Source organism: Oncorhynchus tshawytscha, linkage group LG26 (assembly GCF_018296145.1).
Source record: "Oncorhynchus tshawytscha isolate Ot180627B linkage group LG26, Otsh_v2.0, whole genome shotgun sequence".
In the NCBI taxonomy this organism is placed as follows: Eukaryota; Metazoa; Chordata; class Actinopteri; order Salmoniformes; family Salmonidae; genus Oncorhynchus; species Oncorhynchus tshawytscha.
Window position 1 is genome coordinate 21,809,372 of NC_056454.1, and position 19,187 is coordinate 21,828,558.

A 19,187-nucleotide genomic window follows, 5' to 3' on the forward strand; every position below is an offset into this window, starting at 1 on the left:
TCTTGGAAGAGTCTTGGTGGTTCCAAATTTCTTCCATTTAAGAATGATGGAGGCCAGTGTGTTCTTGGTGACCTTCAATGCTGCATCATTTTTTCTGTGCCTCGACACAATCTTGTCTCTGAGCTCTATGAACAATTCCTTCGACTGTATGACTTGGTTTTTGCTCTGACATGCACTGTCAATTGTGGGACCTCATATAGACAGGTGTGTGCCTTTCCAAATCATGTCCAATCAATTGAATTTACCACAGGTGTACTCCAATCAAGTTGTAGAAACATCTCAAGGATGATCAATGGAAACAGGATGCACCTGAACTCAAATGAGAGTCTCATAGCAAAGGGTCTGAATACTTATGTAAATAAGGTATTTTAGTTTTTATTTGTAATAAATTAGCAAAAATGTCCAAAAACCTGTTTTTGCTTTGTCATTATGGGGTATTGTGTGTAGATTGATTAGGAAAACCTTTTATTTAATCAATTTTAGAATAAGGCTAGAACATAACAACATTTTGGAAAAAGTCAAAGGGTCTGAATACTTTCCGAATGCTATGTAACTGCTCTATTCTTTATCTGTAGACATTGGAGTGGGCAGTGACAGTGTCTGTGCCCGTCACTCGTCAGCCTATCGGATCAAGTCGTTTGAGTCTCTGGCCTCCCAGTCATCACTGGGTCGATCCTCCAAGCTGCTTCAGAACCAGTTCCGCAGCCTGGTGAGAAACACGTAGATACACACAAAGCAGCCTCAGTGATGAAGCACAACTTCTGAAATGTCTGTATCTCCAAGTGCATCTATGTCTACCCCCCCTCTCTACCCCCCTCTCTACCTCCCCCTCTCTACCGCCCTACCTCCCCCTCTCTACCTCCCCCTCTCTACCTCCCCTCTACCTCCCCCTCTCTACCGCCCTACCTCCCCCCTCTCTACCCCCCCTCTCTACCTCCCCCTCTCTACCGCCCTACCTCCCCCCTCTCTACCCCCCTCTACCACCCTACCTCCCCCCTCTCTACCTCGCCCTACCTCCCCCCCTCTGCCTGCCTCTCTACCGCCCTACCTCCCCTATCTACCGCCCTACCTCCCCCTCTCTACCGCCCTACCTCCCCCTCTCTACCTCCCCCTCTGTATTACCCTACCTCCCCCGCTCTACCGCCCTACCTCACCCTCTCTACCACCCCACCTCCCCTCTGCCTCCCTAACTCCCCCGCTCTACCGCCCTACCTCACCCTCTCTACCGCCCTACCTCCCCCCTCTCTACCACCCTACCTCCCCCTCTCTACCTCCCCCGCTCTACCGCCCTACCTCACCTTCTCTACCACCCTACCTCCTCTCTGCCTCCCTACCCCCCCTCTCTACCCCCCTACCTCCCCTCTCTACCACCCTACCTCACCCTCTCTACCACCCTACCTCTGCCTCCCTACCTCCCCCCTCTGCCTCCCTACCTCCCCTCTCTGCCTCCCTACCTCCCCTCTCTGCCTCCCTACCTCCCCCTCTCTGCCTCCCTACCTCCCCCTGCCTCCCTACCTACCCCCCCTGCCCCCTCTGCCTCCCTACCTCTACCTCCCCCTCTCTACCACCCTACCCCCCCTCTCTACCACCCTACCTCCCCCTCTCTCTGCCACCCTACCTCACCCTCTCTACCACCCCTACCTCTGCCTCCCTACCTCCCCCCTCTGCCTCCCTACCTCCCCCTCTCTGCCTCCCTACCTCCCCCCTCTCTGCCTCCCTACCTCCCCCTCTGCCTCCCTACCTCCCCCCCCCCCCCTCCCTACCTCCCCCTCTGCCTCCCTACTCTCCCCCCCTACCTCTGCCACCCTACCCCCCCTGCCTCCTACCACCCTCCCTACCTCCCCCTCTCTACCACCCTACCTCACCCTCTATACCAACCTACCTCTGCCTCCCTACCTCCCTCCCTCTGCCTCCCTACCTACCTCCCCCCCCTCTCTGCCTCCCTACCTCCCCCTCTCTGCCTCCCTACCTCCCCCCTCTGCCTCCCTACCTCCCCCTCTGCCTCCCTACCTCCCCTCTGCCTCCCTACCCCCCCTACCCCCCTACCTGCCTCTCTCTACCACCCTACCTCACCCCCCTCTCTACCACCCTACCTCTGCCTCCTACCTCCCCTCTCTACCACCCTACCTCACCCTCTCTACCACCCTACCTCTGCCTCCCTACCTCACCCTCTCTACCACCCCACCTCCCCCCTCTGCCTCCCTATCTCACCCTCTCTACCACCCTACCTCCCCCTCTCTACCGCCCTACCTCACCTTCTCTACCACCCTACCTCACCCTCTGCCTCCCTACCTCCCCCTCTCTGCCTCCCTACCTCCCCCTCTCTGCCTCCCTACCTCCCCCCTCTCTGCCTCCCTACCTCCCCCTACCTCTGCCTCCCTACCTACCCCCCTCTGCCTCCCTACCTCCCCCTCTCTACCACCCTACCCCCCTCTACCGCCCTACCTCCCCCTGCTCTACCACTGCCTACCTCTCCCCTCTCTACCACCCTACCTCACCCTCTGCCTCCCTACCTCCCCCTGCCTCTGCCTCCCTACCTCCCCCTCTCTGCCTCCCTACCTCCCCCTCTCTGCCTCCCTACCTCCCCTCTCTACCGCCCAACCTCCCCCCTACCTACCTACCTGCCTACCTACCTCCCCTACCTGCCTCCCTACCTCCCCTCTCTGCCTCCCTACCTCCCCCCTCTACTCACCCTACCTCACCCTCTACCTACCTCCCCCTCTGCCTCCCTACCTCCCCTCTCTGCCTCCCTTCCTCCCCCTTCTCTACCCCTACCTCCCTACCTACCCCTACCTACCTCCCCTCTGCCTCCCTTCCTCCCCTCTCTGCCTCCCTTCCTCCCCCTCTCTACCACCCTACCTCACCCTCTCTACCTCCCCCCCTCTGCCTCCCTACCTACCCCCTCTCTGCCTCCCTTCCTCCCCTTCTCTACCTACCTACCTCCCTACCTACCCCCCCTCTGCCTCCTTCCTCCCCTCTCTGCCTCCCTTCCTCCCCTTCTCTACCTACCTCCCCTACCTCCCCTTCCTCCCCTTCTCTGCCTCCCTTCCTCCCCTTCTCTACCTACCTACCTACCTCCCCTTCTGCCTCCCTACCTCCCCATCTCTGCCTCCCTACCTCCCCTCTCTACCTACCTACCTACCTACCTCCCCTCCTACCCTCTCTACCTCCCCTCCTCCTACCCCCTTCTCTACCTCCCTACCTCCCCCTTCTCTACCTCCCTACCTACTATCTCTCCCCTACCTACCTCCCCTCTCTACCCTCTCTCCTCCCCTCCCTACCTCCCTTCCTCCCCTCTCTTCCTCCCTACCTCCCTTCCCTCACCTCCTACCCCTACCTACCTACCTCCCTACCTCCCTACCTCCCTTCTCTACCTACCTACCTCCCTATTCTTACCAACCTACCTACCTACCTACCTACCTCACCTCCTACCTCTCCTTCTCACCTCCTACCTCCCCCTCTACCTCCCCCCTTCCCTACCTGCCTACCTACCTCCCCCTCTCTGCCTCCCTGCCCCTCTCTACCTCCTGCCTCCCTACCCCTCTCTACCTCCCTACCTACCCCTCCTCCCTACCTCCCACCCTCCTGCCTCCCTACCCACCTCCCTACCTACCTCCCCTTCCTACCTCCCCTGCCTCCTGCCCTACCTCCCTTCTCTACCTACCTCCTTCCCATCTCTCTGCCCTACCTCCCCTACCTCCCCTCTCCCTCCTAGGACATACCTGAGGGCACCTACCTACCTACCTCACCTACCTCAACTTTGAACAAACCACCTGAGGACGACCCTTCTCTACCAACCCCTCTCCCTTCTCTACGCCTACCTAGGGCGGCCTCTCAACAGCAAGACCCTACCTCCCCTTCTCTATCCTTTATTATTCCCTACCTCCCCCTCTCTATCTCCCTACCTCCCCCCTCTCTACTACGCCCTTCTCACCTCTCTACCTCCCTTCTCTACCTCCCTACCTCCCTTCCTCCTCTTCTCTTCCTCCCTACCTCCCTTCCTCACCTCTCTACCTCCCCTTCTCTACCTCCCTACCTCCCTCCCTCCCTTTCTCTACCTCCCTACACCCCCTTATCTACCAACCTACCTACCTCCCCCTCTCTACCACCCTCCTCACCTCTCTACCTCCCTTCTCTACATCCCTTCTCTACCTCCCCTCTCTACCTCCCCTACCTCCCTACCTCTACCTACCTCCCTCTCTCTGCCTCCCTACCCCCCTCTCTCTGCTTCCCTACCTCCCTCTCTCTACCTCCCTACCTCCCTCTCTCTACCTCCCTACCTCTCTCTCTGCCTCCCTACCTCCCTCTCTCTACCTCCCCTTCTCTACCTCCCCTCTCTACCTGCCCTACCTCCCTACCTCTCTACCTACCTACCTTCCCATCTCTACTGCCCTACCTCCCCCTCTCTACCTCCCTCCTCACCTCTCTACCTCTCCTATAGGACATGTCTGAGGGCAGCGGGACGCAGCTATTGGTCAAGGCTCGCTTCAACTTTGAACAAACCAATGAGGACGAGCTGTCCTTCAACAAGGGGGATGTCATCAATGTGACACGCCAGGAGGAGGGCGGCTGGTGGGAGGGGAACTTCAACAGCAAGACCGGCTGGTTCCCTAGCAACTATGTCCGTGAGATCAAAGGCTGTGGTAGGTATCCCTTATTATTCTTGCTACTGGACATCACATAACCCAGGAATATCAGAAAGGACGTGAAGGAAAAGGATAGTGTCTGATGGAGAGAAATAACTAATTTCTCTCTCTCCCTCTGAGACAAACAAGTGTCCCCCAAATCTGGGACCCTCAAGAGCCCCCCAAAAGGCGTTGACACTACGGCCATTAGCAAGACCTACTACAACCTGGTAAGACCTGGTCATCCAACTTACTTCTCTCACTGTCTGTCTGTCTCTTTCTCTCCCTTTCTCTGTCTCTTTCTCTCTCTCCCTTTCTCTGTCTCTGTCTCTTTCTCTCCCTTTCTCTGTCTCTTTCTCTCTCTCCCTTTCTCTGTCTCTGTCTCTTTCTCTCCCTTTCTCTGTCTCTTTCTCTCTCTCCCTTTCTCTGTCTCTGTCTCTTTCTCTCCCTTTCTCTGTCTCTGTCTCTTTCTCTCTCTCCCTTTCTCTGTCTCTGTCTCTTTCTCTCCCTTTCTCTGTCTCTTTCTCTCTCTCCCTTTCTCTGTCTCTGTCTCTTTCTCTCCCTTTCTCTGTCTCTGTCTCTTTCTCTCCCTTTCTCTGTCTCTTTCTCTCTCTCCCTTTCTCTGTCTCTGTCTCTTTCTCTCCCTTTCTCTGTCTCTTTCTCTCTCTCCCTTTCTCTGTCTCTGTCTCTTTCTCTCCTTTCTCTGTCTCTTTCTCTCTCTCCCTTTCTCTGTCTCTGTCTCTTTCTCTCCCTTTCTCTGTCTCTGTCTCTTTCTCTCCCTTTCTCTGTCTCTCTTTCTCTCTCTCCCTTTCTCTGTCTCTTTTCTCTCTCCCTTTCTCTGTCTCTGTCTCTTTCTCTGTCCTTTCTCTGTCTCTGTCTCTTTCTCTCTCTCCCTTTCTCTGTCTCTGTCTCTTTCTCCCTTTCTCTGTCTCTGTCTCTTTCTCTCCCTTTCTCTGTCTCTGTCTCTTTCTCTCCCTTTCTCTGTCTCTGTCTCTTTCTCTCCCTTTCTCTGTCTCTTTCTCTCTCTCCCTTTCTCTGTCTCTTTCTCTCTCTCCCTTTCTCTGTCTCTGTCTCTTTCTCCCTTTCTCTGTCTCTGTCTCTTTCTCTCTCTCCCTTTCTCTGTCTCTGTCTCTTTCTCCCTTTCTCTGTCTCTGTCTCTTTCTCTCCCTTTCTCTGTCTCTTTCTCTCTCTCTCTTTCTGTTTGCGTGTGTCTCTCAATTCTGCTGTAACTATCTTCAATAAAAGAAAACCGGCTTTTTAAAGCTTGACATTACTCTTAACGCTGTAGGCCTGCGGTGCCCTGGCCGCTCCAGATAGCTTGACCTAGTTCTGTGTGTGTGTTGTGTTGTGTTCCTGACATTTGAATGTATCTCAGTGCTCTGGTTTACTGAGAAGAGAGAACAAGTAAATACGTGCTATACTAGAGGAAGAGAGAAAGAAAAAGACAGAGAGAGAGACACAGCCCCATTACCGGCTCAGACAGGGCCTCCTGGACCTCCCCAGGAATCTCTCAAGTAGCCTAAGAGATGTTAGTTGTGTTTGCTGTGCCAGGAGCCGCAGGTCACCCAGCCTTAGTAAACCCACTGCCATCAGTCACTTCTGCAGGGAGGCTGATTGAACCGATCTCAAAAGGAGGGCTGGATTGTGGAAGATAGGCTTCTCCCACAGCCCAGGTTCCGCACTACCCCTTCTTGTGTGGGCCTCAGCAGCTGCCAGGCCTTCAGCAACGCAGAGTAAAAAGTACAGACCTGCTGTACTCAGCTCTCCTCAGCAGCGCGGGTGCTGGTTCTCTCCAGCCGTCATCAGTATGGTACAGCAGTCTCTGCACCGCCTTTAGTAGGAATGCAGCCACCCTGCTCTCCAGTTCAACCAGGTCCTGGCCTCCTTCGTGGACGGAAATGTACGTCATCTGAATTGTTTTCAACACGGCCGTCCTCAGCTAGTGATAGCCCTGTGAGAAAAAAATCCACCAGCTTGCATTGCAAGTCTGCGACCAGACCGGCAGGGGATTGAGGACAGACAGTTTATGCCACAGGGAGGATGCCGCCATGTTGTTGATTATCAGCACCCTCCCTCTATATGACACTTGGGACAGGAGCTACCTCCACCTGGCCAGTCTTGACACCACTGCCTGTGACAGTGCCTCCCAGTTCTTCCTGACCCTCCTCTCCGAGCCCAGGTACACCCCCAAAATGTTAAGCCCTTCACAACCCCACTGCAAACCCCCTGGAAGCAGAGGGGGGGGGGGGCTATCTCTCCATGCCCCACATAAGAGCTTTGCTCTTGCCCAAGTTCACCTTAGCTGACGAAGCTCTGTTGTACACCTTCAGAATAGTCTCTAGTGCCTGCATATCCTGCCCATCCCTGATCATCACAGAAACATCATCTGCATACGCCGACACTGCAATGCCTGTCACCACACCCATGCCTGTCCAGCACACTCCCTGCAGTCTCCTGCGTAGCAGGCCCCAAAAATTCTAAATGGCTAGTGTATATAACTGCCACCCAGACTGGCCTACTGAGCCCCCCTCCCACCTTGACCATACATGACGCCCCAGCATACAACATCTTCACACAAGCCAAAAACCTTTCCCCAAATCCAAACACAGACATCACATCTTAGGAGACCAGTTCAAAGTTCACATTAGAACCTCTCGACAAGTCCAACATGTCCCTGATTACGAACAAGTTGTCCGTGATTGAGCGTCCCGGTACACAATTTGTCTGGTCCTTGTGTACTATAAAGTCCAGATGGGACTTCAGTCCGTCAGCGAGGACCTTGGCAAATATCTTGTAGTCTGCACAGAGCAATGCCACAGGCCTCCAGTTCTTAAGTTCACACAAGTCCCCTTTTTTGGGCAGGAGAGTCAGAGCCGCCCGACGGCAGCTCATCAGCAACTCTCCTACCACTCACGCAACACGCAAAATAAGTCCAGTCCAATTATTCCCCAGGTGCACGGCCGGGGGACATCTGTTTTACTGCCTCTGCTAGTTCATGGTGCAACAGGGGTATGTCCATTTCATCCCTCTGTATCAGAGATAGCTTAGGGAGTTCTGCAAACAAAACCTGAGCACACATAGGATCACACAGTTCTGCCCTATACAACTCTACAGTCTGATCACACATCTCCCCCACCACAGAGGTCACCCGCCCATCAGACAGCCATAGACAATACATACCCTTGGCTTCACCGCTCTGACTTTCCAAAATAAAGAAGGAGGAGCTGGGAGCATCCATCTCCTTGAGCATGGAGAACCTAGCTCTTACAAGTGCTCCCTTTGCTTTAACCTGGAAAAAACTGCCCAGGTCCCTATGTAATTCAGCTGAATTAGCCTGGAGGCCTACATTGCCTTGCCCCACCAGCTCTACCTCCACTTCACTGATACTGCACTCTAGTTCCCCCAATACTCTCCTAGCTTCTAAGGATGAGTGAGCTGTATACTGTTGACAGAAAAGCCAAATTTGGACTTTCCTCACATTCCACCATTGACTCAGAGACCCATACTCCTAAGGCGCTGCCCCCACCTTTCCCCAAAAATCTGGAAACCTGAGCAAAAAGTGGCATTTTGTAAGAGCTTTACATTAAACTTCCAATAGAATGCCTATTGGAAGTAGACAACCGAGCCATGGTTATGTGGTGATCCGAAAAACCCACCGGGAGAACGGTAGCGCCCAACAGTCTATTGCTCTGATTCTTGGATGTAAAAGAGATCTAGTCTGGCTGCACTCACCCTAGCCCCAAAGCCTTTCACCTATGCATACTGTCTTGTGTTGGAATGTCTAGTTTTCCAAACATCCACTCGGTCAAACTGCTTAATTATGTCCCTTAACACCCCTCACTGAGCTTGAATCAGGCTCCTCCCCATTTCAATCTTCGTAAAATATATTGTACAGTTCTAGTCCCCACTGACCACCGGCGTCTCCTCAGGCGCTACCTGTGAGAGTTCCTGTCTGATACACCCAAAAAGACGACCCCTCTCTCTCCTTGTGTTAGGCGCCTACACGTTTCTAAGGACAAAACCCCTGTTGTTAATTTCTGCTTTTACTACAAGCAGTCTACTCCTACACACCTCCTTTGAGGAGCACATTTTTACGGCCAGACCCGGTGCAAAAAGGACTGCCACCCCTGAACTAAGATCTGTCCCATGGATCAACACACAGACAGCCCTGGTGCAAAAGGACTGCCACCCCTGAACTAAGATCTGTCCCATGGCTCAACACACAGACAGCCCTGGTGCAAAAGGACTGCCACCCCTGAACTAAGATCTGTCCCATGGATCAACACACAGACAGCCCTGGTGCAAAAGGACTGCCACCCCTGAACTAAGATCTGTCCCATGGATCAACACACAGACAGCCCTGGTGCAAAAGGACTGCCACCCCTGAACTAAGATCTGTCCCATGGATCAACACACAGACAGCCCTGGTGCAAAAGGGCTGCCACCCCTGAACTAAGATCTGTCCCATGGATCAACACACAGACAGCCCTGGTGCAAAAGGACTGCCACCCCTGAACTAAGATCTGTCCCATGGATCAACACACAGACAGCCCCGGTGCAAAAGGACTGCCACCCCTGCACTGACATTTGTTCCATGGCTCAGCACACTTTCCCCTTTCCACCAGAGCCCCCAAACGACTTCATTCACCACATCACAATGCGTCTCCTGCAGAAACAACACATGTACCTTTTTTGGTTTTACATACACTACCTTTCAAAAGTTTGGGGTCACTTAGAAATGTCCTTGTTTTTGAAAGAAAAGCACATTTTTTGCACATTTAAAATAATATCAAATTGATCAGAAATACAGTGTAGACATTGTTCATGTTGTAAATTGACTATTGTTGGAAACGGCAGATTTTTTTATGGAATATCTACATAGGCGTACAGAGGCCCATTATCAGCAACCATCACTCCTGTGTTCCAATGGCATGTTGTGTTAGCTAATCCAAGTTCATCATTTTAAAATTGATCATTAGAAAACCCTTTTGCAATTATGTTAGCACAGTTGAAAACTGTTGACCCACTTCCTCAACCTAAAACATTTCCTGGGTGAGAGGACATCATGCCTCTCGTTTTTCATAGCTTGTTGTACTGGTTTAACAAACTTTCCCCGATCGCAATAAAAAGCTTCAAGATGAACGTTTTTCCATTTAGACTCATTCAGGAACCTTGACAGTTCCCTCACTGTGTACTTTGACCACTCTGTCTGACTGGCTGTCAGCTCTGGACCCATTGAGGAGGAGACTGAAAATAAAGCCTCCTCATCGTCCTCTTCCACAGACTCACATTCTTCCTCCTCATCTCCCATCCTGACCACCTGCCCTTTCTCTCTAGCCAGGGCCTCCCCCCAGCACGAGGCAAAGGTTCCTTAGTGCCTTTTCCCCTCCCACCTCCTTTCTTCTCCCCCTTCTCCCCCTTTTCCTCTTCCTCTTGACAACCCTCCTCCTCCCCCTAGTTGCTTGCCCTAGACCCAGCCTCATCTACACCACCATCCATAATCTGACTAGACCCAGCCTCATCTACACCACCATCCATAACCTGACTAGACCCAGCGTCATCTACACCACCATCCATAATCTGACTAGACCCAGCCTCATCTACACCACCATCCATAACCTGACTAGACCCAGCCTCATCTACACCACCATCCATAATCTGACTAGACCCAGCCTCATCTACACCACCATCTATAGCATGACTAGACCCAGCCTCATCTACACCACCATACATAACCTGACTAGACCCAGCCTCATCTACACCACCATACATAACCTGACTAGACCCAGCCTCATCTACACTACCATACATAACCTGACTAGACCCAGCCTCATCTACACCACCATCTATAGCATGACTAGACCCATCCTCATCTACACCACCATCCATAACATGACTAGACCCAGCCTCATCTACATCATTTTAAAAGGCTAATTGTTAGCACCATCTATAGCATGACTAGACCCAGCCTCATCTACACCCCCATCTATAATATGACTAGACCCAGCCTCATCTACACCACCATCCATAACCTGACTAGACCCGGCCTCATCTACACCACCATCTATAGCATGACTAGACCCAGCCTCATCTACACCACCATACATAACCTGACTAGACCCAGTCTCATCTACACCACCATCCATAACCTGACTAGACCCGGCCTCATCTACACCACCATCTATAGCATGACTAGACCCAGCCTCATCTACACCACCATACATAACCTGACTAGACCCAGTCTCATCTACACCACCATCCATAACCTGACTAGACCCGGCCTCATCTACACCACCATCTATAGCATGACTAGACCCAGCCTCATCTACACCACCATCCATAACATGACTAGACCCAGCCTCATCTACACCACCATTCATAACCTGACTAGACCCAGTCTCATCTATACCACCATTCATAACCTGACTAGACCCAGCCTCATCTACACCACCATTCATAACCTGACTAGACCCAGTCTCATCTATACCACCATTCATAACCTGACTAGACCCAGCCTCATCTACACCACCATTCATAACATGACTAGACCCAGTCATCTATACCACCATTCATAACCTGACTAGACCCAGTCTCATCTACACCACCATCCAGGGGTCAGAGGGAGTGAAAGTGTTCAGAGTTACAAAGATATGAAATTACAACTTGAACCCATAGAGTGATACTCCTCAATAACCAACAAGAATGTTGAAAAACTCTCCCTCACACACTCTCTCACCATCTCTCTCTTTCCCCAGGTGCTGCAGAACATTCTAGAAACAGAGACAGAATATTCCAAGGACCTCCAGAGCCTTCTGACCAACTACCTGCGATCACTCCAGAGCACAGAGAAGTAAGCTCCACTCATTGTACTGTTGTAAACCCTTCGTCTGTCTGTCTGTGTCTGTCTGATGGCCGTACTGTCTGTCTGTCTGTCGGCCGTACTGTCTGTCTCTCTGTCTGTCGGCCATACTGTCTGTCTGTGTCTGTCTGATGGCCGTACTGTCTGTCTGTCTGTTTGTCTGTCTGTCTGTCGGCCGTACTGTCTGTCTGTGTCTGTCTGATGGCCGTACTGTCTGTCTGTCTGTCTGTCGGCCGTACTGTCTGTCTGTGTCTGTCTGATGGCCGTACTGTCTGTCTGTCTGTCTGTGTCTGTCTGTCGGTCGTACTGTCTGTCTGTCGGTCGTACTGTCTGTCTGTGTCTGTCTGATGGCCGTACTGTCTGTCTGTCTGTCGGCCGTACTGTCTGTCTGTGTCTGTCTGTCTGTCGGTCGTACTGTCTGTCTGTCTGTCTGTCTGTCTGTCGGCCGTACTGTCTGTCTGTCGGTCGTACTGTTTGTATGATGACACACTGTATGGCCACTGATTGGATTGGATCTACTAGACGCATTCCAAAACTCATGCTCTCTCTCTCTTCTCTCTTTCTCTCTCCCACACCCCTTTCTTCTCTTCTCCTCTCCCTCCTCCTCCACCTCTCCTTCTCTTTTCTTCCCCTCTCCCTCTCTCCTCCCTCCTCTCCTCTTCTCCTCCCTCCTCCTCTTCTCCTCCCTCTCTCCAGACTGAGCAGTACAGATGTGTACCTGATCCTGGGGAACCTGGAGGATATCAACACCTTCCAGCAGATGCTCGTCCAATCACTGGAGGAGTGCACCAAGTAAGTCCCGCCCCTCACATACTTTCCACCAATCAGCACACAGGGATCAGAGAAAGTGCTTGTCACTGCTGTTCTAATCCAATTAGATATGTCCTGCTGCTACTTGGGTTATTTCACAACAGTTTTACGTCGAGGTAAATAAAGGGTATGGGAACATCTATGTGTTGGCTTTGGTAATACAGCGATCCTTGATTTCACTCAGCCTGTGTGTTTTTCCCCCCAACATGCGCAGACTTCCAGAGAGCCAGCAGAGGGTAGGGGGCTTCTTCATGAACCTGATGCCCCAGATGAAGGCTCTCTACGTGGGTTACTGCTCCAACCACCCCTCGGCAGTCAATGTGCTCACCCAGCACAGGTAAACATAGACCCAATACAGCATGAACCTGATGTTCTAGCATTCTTACTGTACAACAATGATTTATAATTTTACACAGGCAGGTAGTGTAAAGACTATATATTTAGACTTGACAATCTAATACTTCTCTCTCTCTCTCTCTCTCTTGCTCTCTCACTCTCTCTCTTGCTCTCTCTCTCGCTCTCTTTCTCTCTCGCTCTCTTTCTCTCTCTCTCTCTTTCTCTCTCTCTCTCTCTCTCTCTCTCTCTTTCTCTCTCTCTCTCTCTTGCTCTCTTTCTCTTGCTCTCTCTCTCCAGTGAGGAGCTGGGGGAGTTTATGGAGGGGAAGGGAGCCAGTAGTCCAGGTATCCTGACCCTGACCACAGGTCTCAGTAAACCCTTCATGAGGCTGGACAAATACCCTACACTAACGAAGGAACTGGAGAGACACATGGAGGTAGGGCTTTGTGTGTGTGTGCCACGTACAGGTGTGTGTTTGTAAGATGCTGGGTGTGTATGAGTGTGTTTGTGTGTGTGTGTGTCACGTGCAAGCATGTGTGTAAGAGTGTCCTCATTCACTGATGATGTATGTGTGCATGTCTTATGTGTAAGAGGATGTTGTCAATCACTGATAGTGGTGTGTGTGTGTGTACAGCTGTATAAATGCTCTCTGCTATGCTCCCTGTAGGAGAGTCACCCCGACTGGCCAGACATCCAGAAGTGTATGACAACATTCAAGAGCCTCTCGGTGAGTCACACCCACACACATATCGCCCCATGTTTCCATGGTTACCTCATTAGCAGTGCATGCTGTGCGTCAAGCTGTGACGTGTGTGTGTGTGTGTGTGAGTCATGAGTCGACGTGTTATGGTACACTTGAATATATGAGCATGCATCACTTGCGCACACAGGATCATTTAGTAATTATAAGCACTGCATGGCCAAAAGTATGTGGACACCTGCTCGTTGGACATCTCATTCCAAAGTCATGGGCATTAATATGGAGTTGGTCCCCCCTTTGCTGCTCCTGAGTGGCGCAGCGGTCTAAGGCACTGCATCTCAGTGCTGGAGGCCTCACTACAGACCCTGGTTTGATTCCAGGCTGTATCACAATCCGGCCGTGATTGGGAGTCCCATAGGGCGGCGCACAATTAGCACAGCGTCGTCCGGGTTAGGGTTTGGCCGGGGTAGGCCGTCATTGTAAATAAGAATTTGTTCTTAACTGACTTGCCTAGTTAAATAAAGGTTAAATAAAGATAAAATAAACTCAGGAAAAAAAGAAACGTCCCTTTTTCAGGACCCTGTCTTTCAAAGATAATTCGTAAAACTACAAATAACTTCACAGATCCTCATTGTAAAGGGTTTAAACACTGTTTCCCACGCTTGTTCAATGAACCATAAACAATTAATGAACATGCACCTGTGGAACTGTCGTTAAGACACTAACAGCTTACAGACGGTAGGCAATTAAGGTCACAGCTATAAAAACTGAAGACACTAAAGAGGCCTTTCTACTGACTCTGAAAAACACCAAAAGAAAGATGCCCAGGGCCCCTGCTCATCTGTGTGAACATGCCTTAGGCATGCTGCAAAGAGGCATGAGGACTGTATATGTGGTCAGGGCTATAAATTGCAATGTCCGTAGTGTGAGATGCCTAAGAAGGCGCTAAAGGGAGACAGGACAGTAACAACACCTGCACAGGATCGGTACATCCGAACATCACACCTGCGGGACAGGTACAGGATTACACCGAGGCCTGTAGCGGGATCGATTTGGAGGTGGAGGGTCTGTCATAGTCTGGGGCGGTGTGTCACAGCATCATCGGACTGAGCTTGTTGTCATTGCAGGCAATCTCAACGTTGTGCGTTACAGGGAAGACATCCTCCTCTTCCTGTAGGCTCATCCTGACTTGACCCTGCAGCATGACAATGCCACCAGCCATACTGCTCATTCTGTGTGTTATTTGGGATCTCAATCCCATTGAGCACGTCTGGGACCTGTTGGATCGGAGGGTGAGGGCTAGGGCCATTACCCCCAGAAATGTCCAGGAACTTGCAGGTGCCTTGGTGGAAGAGTGGGGTAACATCTCACAGCCAGAACTGGCAAATCTGGTGCAGTCCATGAGGAGGAGATGCAGTACTTAATGCAGCTGGTGCCCACACCACACTGTTACTTTGGATTTTGACCCCCTCTTTGTTCAGGGACACATTATTCAATTTCTATTAGTCACATGTCTGTGGAACTTGTTCAGTTCATGTCTCAGTCTCCCAGGCAGTGGCAGTGCTGGCAACACTAGCTGCAGTAACCCATGGGGAGGGGGGGCCCCCATCCAGGCAGTGACAGTGCTGGCAACACTAGCTGCAGTAACCCATGGGGAGAGGGTCACACTCGGACATTCAGAGAGGGGGTATATTATTGTGACCCTGGTGCCACAAAATCAAAAGTCTGACTGCATGGAGATGCTTGGGAATATGGTCAATACTGGTGACCGTATTGTGGGTGTTTCAGGGAAAAGGTGTACATTTGACCTCCATCATCTAGGATGTGACAATAATAAAATCTCTCAATTTCTGCCCATTTTTTTGTGTGGTCTTGCAGGCCTTCTCATACAGCTGCAACTGTAAGTGCATTTGTAAATCAAGACCTTTCTTGAGTTGGGCTCTGGGATGGTGCAACTGTTGAGAATGTGAGTTTATGGTTGTGTGGGGGTATGGGTTGAGTGTGTGTGGGTGTATGTGTGTATCCCACAACTGTTGCAAAGGAGTAAAAGACGTTAGGGACAATGGAGGATGATCCACAGCTATATATAATACAAATCGAGGTGAGGGCGATGGAAAGGCATTTGGCAGTTGATCTACTTCAATTCGGTAAATGGCACTGTGTGCTCTTTTCGAAGGATGGATCCCAGTCTGTTCAGGGCTATGGGATACGGGGTCTCGAGGGTGGTCTGCCGGGCATTGGGATGACAACCCAACTCGGGATAAGGAGGGCTTTTAATGGGTGGAATAGTGGGGACCAATTGGAGGTTTACTTAGTAGCAATGTAAATGTCATGGTACAGCTATATAGACACTAAATCAACATGTTACTTTTTAATGGTATGTTTACAAACATATATTTTGATAAATAGAATTGAAAGTTGTGTCTCATTATGGTAAGTGGTGAAATAAGTACAGCCAGTTACAATTGTAACACAGGTACAGCAGACCCTTATTGTATGGGACACTTTTAACCAGCGGAACCCCTCGCCAACAGCCAATGAAATTGCAGGGCGCCAAATACAAATCAACAGAAATCTCATAAATCAAATTTCTCAAACATACACGTATTAGGCACCATTTTAAAGATAACATTCTCGTTAATCCAGCCACAGTGTCTGATTTCAAAAAGGCTTTACAGTGAAAGCTCCACAAATGATTATGTTAGGTAACCACCAAGTCACAGAAAAACCCAGCCATTTTTCCAGCCAAAGAGAGGAGTCACAAAAAGCACAAATAAAGATCAAGTTAATCACTAACCTTTGATGATCTTCATCAGATGACACTCATAGGACTTCATGTTACACAATACATGTATGTTTTGTTCGATAAAGTGCATATTTATATCATTTTACATTGGTGTGTTATGTTCAGTAGTTCAAAAACATGCTGTGATTTTGCAGAGAGCCACATCAATTCACAGAAATACTCATTATAAATGTAGATGAAAATTCAAGTGTTATGCATGGAACTTTAGATACACTTCTCCTTAATGCAACCGCTGTGTCAGATTTTTTTAAAACTTTACGGAAAAAGCATAATCTGAGTACGACGCTCAGAGCCCAAACCAACCAAAAGAAATATCCGCCGTGTTGCGCAGTCAACATTAGTCAGAAATAGCATTATAAATATTAACTTACCTTTGATGATCTTCATCAGTATGCACTCCCAGAAATCCCAGTTCCACAAAAAAAAATTATTTGTTTGATAATGTCCATCATTTATGTCCAAATAGCTTCTTTTGTTAGGGTGTTTGGTAAACAAATCCAAACACGTATTCAGGTCCAGCCGAACGTTGGACGAAAAGTTCAAAAAGTAATATTACAGGTCGTAGAAACTTGTCAAACTAAGTATAGAATCAATCTTTAGGATGTTTTTATCATAAATGTTCAATAATGTTCCAGGTTCTTCCACACCGATCTTGACAAACCGTATGGACCTCGCTTTGTGCACGGGGGGCATTGTCATGCTGAAACAGGAACGGGCCTTCTTCAAACTGTTGACACAAAGTTGGAAGGACAGAATCGTCTAGAATGTCGTATGCTGTAGCGTTAACATTTCCCTTCATTGGAACTAAGGAGCCTAGCCTGAACCATGAAAAACAACCCCAGAACATTATTCCTCCTCCACCAAACTTTACAGTTGGCACTATGCATTCGGGCAGGTAGCGTTCTCCTGGCATCCGCTAAACACATATTTGTCTGTCAGACTGCCAGATGGTGAAGCGTAATTCATCCCTCCAGAGAATGTGTTTCCATTGCTTCAGAGTCCAATCGTGGCAAGCTTTACACCACTCTAGCCAATGCGTGGCATTGCGCAAGGTGATCTTAGGCTTGTGTGCAGCTGCTTGGCCATGGAAACCCATTTAATGAAGCTCCTGATAAACAGTTATTGTGCTGATGTTGCTTCCAGGAGCAGTTTGGAAGTTTGTAGTGAGTGTTGCATAAGAGGACAGACGATTTGTACTCCCTCCCCGCTTCAGCACTTGGTGGTCCCGTTCTGTGAGCTTGTGTGGCCAACAACTTTGTGGCTGAGCCGTTGTTGCTCCTAGATGGTTCTACTTCACAATAACAGCACTTACAGTTGACCGGGGCAGCTCTAGCAGATCAGAAATTTGATGAACTTACTTGTAAAGGTGGCATCCTGTTGACTTTGCCACATTGAAAGTCACTGAGCTCTGCAGTAAGGCCATTCTACTGCCAATGTTTGTCTATGGAGATTCCATGGCTGTGTACTCAATTGTATACACTCTGTCTGAAATAGCCGATGCACTAATTTGAAGAGGTGTCCCCATACTTTTGCATATAGATGTGTATCTATGGACACACACTTTCACATTGTTTCTGTGGTCATAAATGTCTGTGGTACTGATGCTGTTCCCATGACAACCTGTAATGTGGTGCTGATGGTGTTTCCGCGGTGACAGGCCCAGTGCCAGGAGGTGAGGAAGAGGAAGGAGCTGGAGCTGCAGATAGTGACTGAGTCCATCAGGCTGTGGGAAGGAGACGACATCAGGACACTGGGCTCTGTTCTCTACATGAGTCAGGCTCTGGTTAACAGCCCTGGAGCAGAGGTCAGAGGAAAACCTTAGAACAATACCATTATAATAACTAATGTACATGAGTCAAATACTATTAACTCTCTCTCGCTCTTGCTCTCACTCTCTCTCTCTCTCTCTCTCTCTCTCTCTAGGAGAAGTGTGAGCGCTACCTCATGCTTTTCCCTCATGTCCTCCTCATGCTGTCTGCCAGTCCAAGGATGAGTGGCTTCATATTCCAGGTATGACCCCTTAGTCTACTATACCAGGGTCTTATTGATTTGGTGCCCAATGGAAGAAAATGGACTGAAAGAGGGAGGGACTACATTAACTTGTCCAATAAGAAATGTTCATTTTAGTTTTCAGTTTCAAAATATTTTGCTACGGTGTTCCCTAATCAATAGGACCCAGTTGTGATTAACTACCGTGTTTAGTGTGGGTTCAGATGTTGATGATGGTTTCTTGTCTACAGGGGAAGCTACCATTGACTGGTATGACTGTGACCATGCTAGAGGACAGTGAGGCCCACAAAAACTCCTTTGAGCTTTCTGGTAAGACTACTGTGGTGTATTCACAACGTACATTAGTGTGTGTATTATCTCCTGTAGGCACTCTATTTGGGTGTCTCCAGGTTGTGTGTGTGTGTGTGTGTGTATTGTGTCCTCCAGGCAATCTATTTGAGTGTCTCCAGGTTGTGTGTGTGTATAATGTGATGTGTATATAATGTGTGTATTGTGTCTAGAGGTCGCCCGAATATGATTTTTCAACATCGATACCGATTATTGGAGGACCAAAAAAAGCCGATACCGATTTTATCTGACGATTTTTATATATATATTTGTAATAATGACAATTACAACAATACTGAATGAACACTTTTAAAAAAACGTCATATAATACATAAATAAAAATCTATTTAGTCTCAAATAAATAATGAAACATGTTCAATTTGGTTTAAATAATGCAAAAACAAAGTGTTGGAGAAGAATGTAAAAGTGCAATATGTGCCATGTAAGAAAGCTAACGTTTAAGTTCCTTGCTCAGAACATGAGAACATATGAAAGCTGGTGGTTCCTTTTAACATGAGTCTTCAATATTCCCAGTTAAGAAGTTTTAGGTTGTAGTTATTATAGGACTATTTCTCTCTATACCATTTGTATTTCATATACCTTTGACTATTGGATATTCATATAGGCACTTCAGTATTGCCAGCCTAATCTCGGGAGTTGAGAGGCTTGAAGTCATAAACAGCACTGTGCTTCAAGCATTGCGAAGAGCTGCTG

The 19,187-nt window shown here is 49.5% G+C and overlaps 1 protein-coding gene across 3 annotated transcripts in view; it reads left to right on the forward strand.

Moving 5' to 3' along the window:
• The window catches only part of arhgef7a (Rho guanine nucleotide exchange factor (GEF) 7a), a 38,636-nt gene that overhangs the window by 8,422 nt on the left and 11,027 nt on the right, over positions 1-19,187 (forward strand). For all 3 annotated transcript variants that reach the window (XM_042306431.1, XM_042306430.1, XM_042306428.1), the window contains exons 4-14: positions 576-709; positions 4,442-4,643; positions 4,767-4,855; positions 11,381-11,475; positions 12,181-12,276; positions 12,509-12,631; positions 12,928-13,066; positions 13,298-13,357; positions 17,794-17,940; positions 18,060-18,146; positions 18,377-18,455. In XM_042306431.1, the coding sequence (XP_042162365.1) occupies positions 576-709; positions 4,442-4,643; positions 4,767-4,855; positions 11,381-11,475; positions 12,181-12,276; positions 12,509-12,631; positions 12,928-13,066; positions 13,298-13,357; positions 17,794-17,940; positions 18,060-18,146; positions 18,377-18,455 (1,251 nt within the window). The remainder of the gene's footprint in view (positions 1-575; positions 710-4,441; positions 4,644-4,766; positions 4,856-11,380; positions 11,476-12,180; positions 12,277-12,508; positions 12,632-12,927; positions 13,067-13,297; positions 13,358-17,793; positions 17,941-18,059; positions 18,147-18,376; positions 18,456-19,187) is intronic.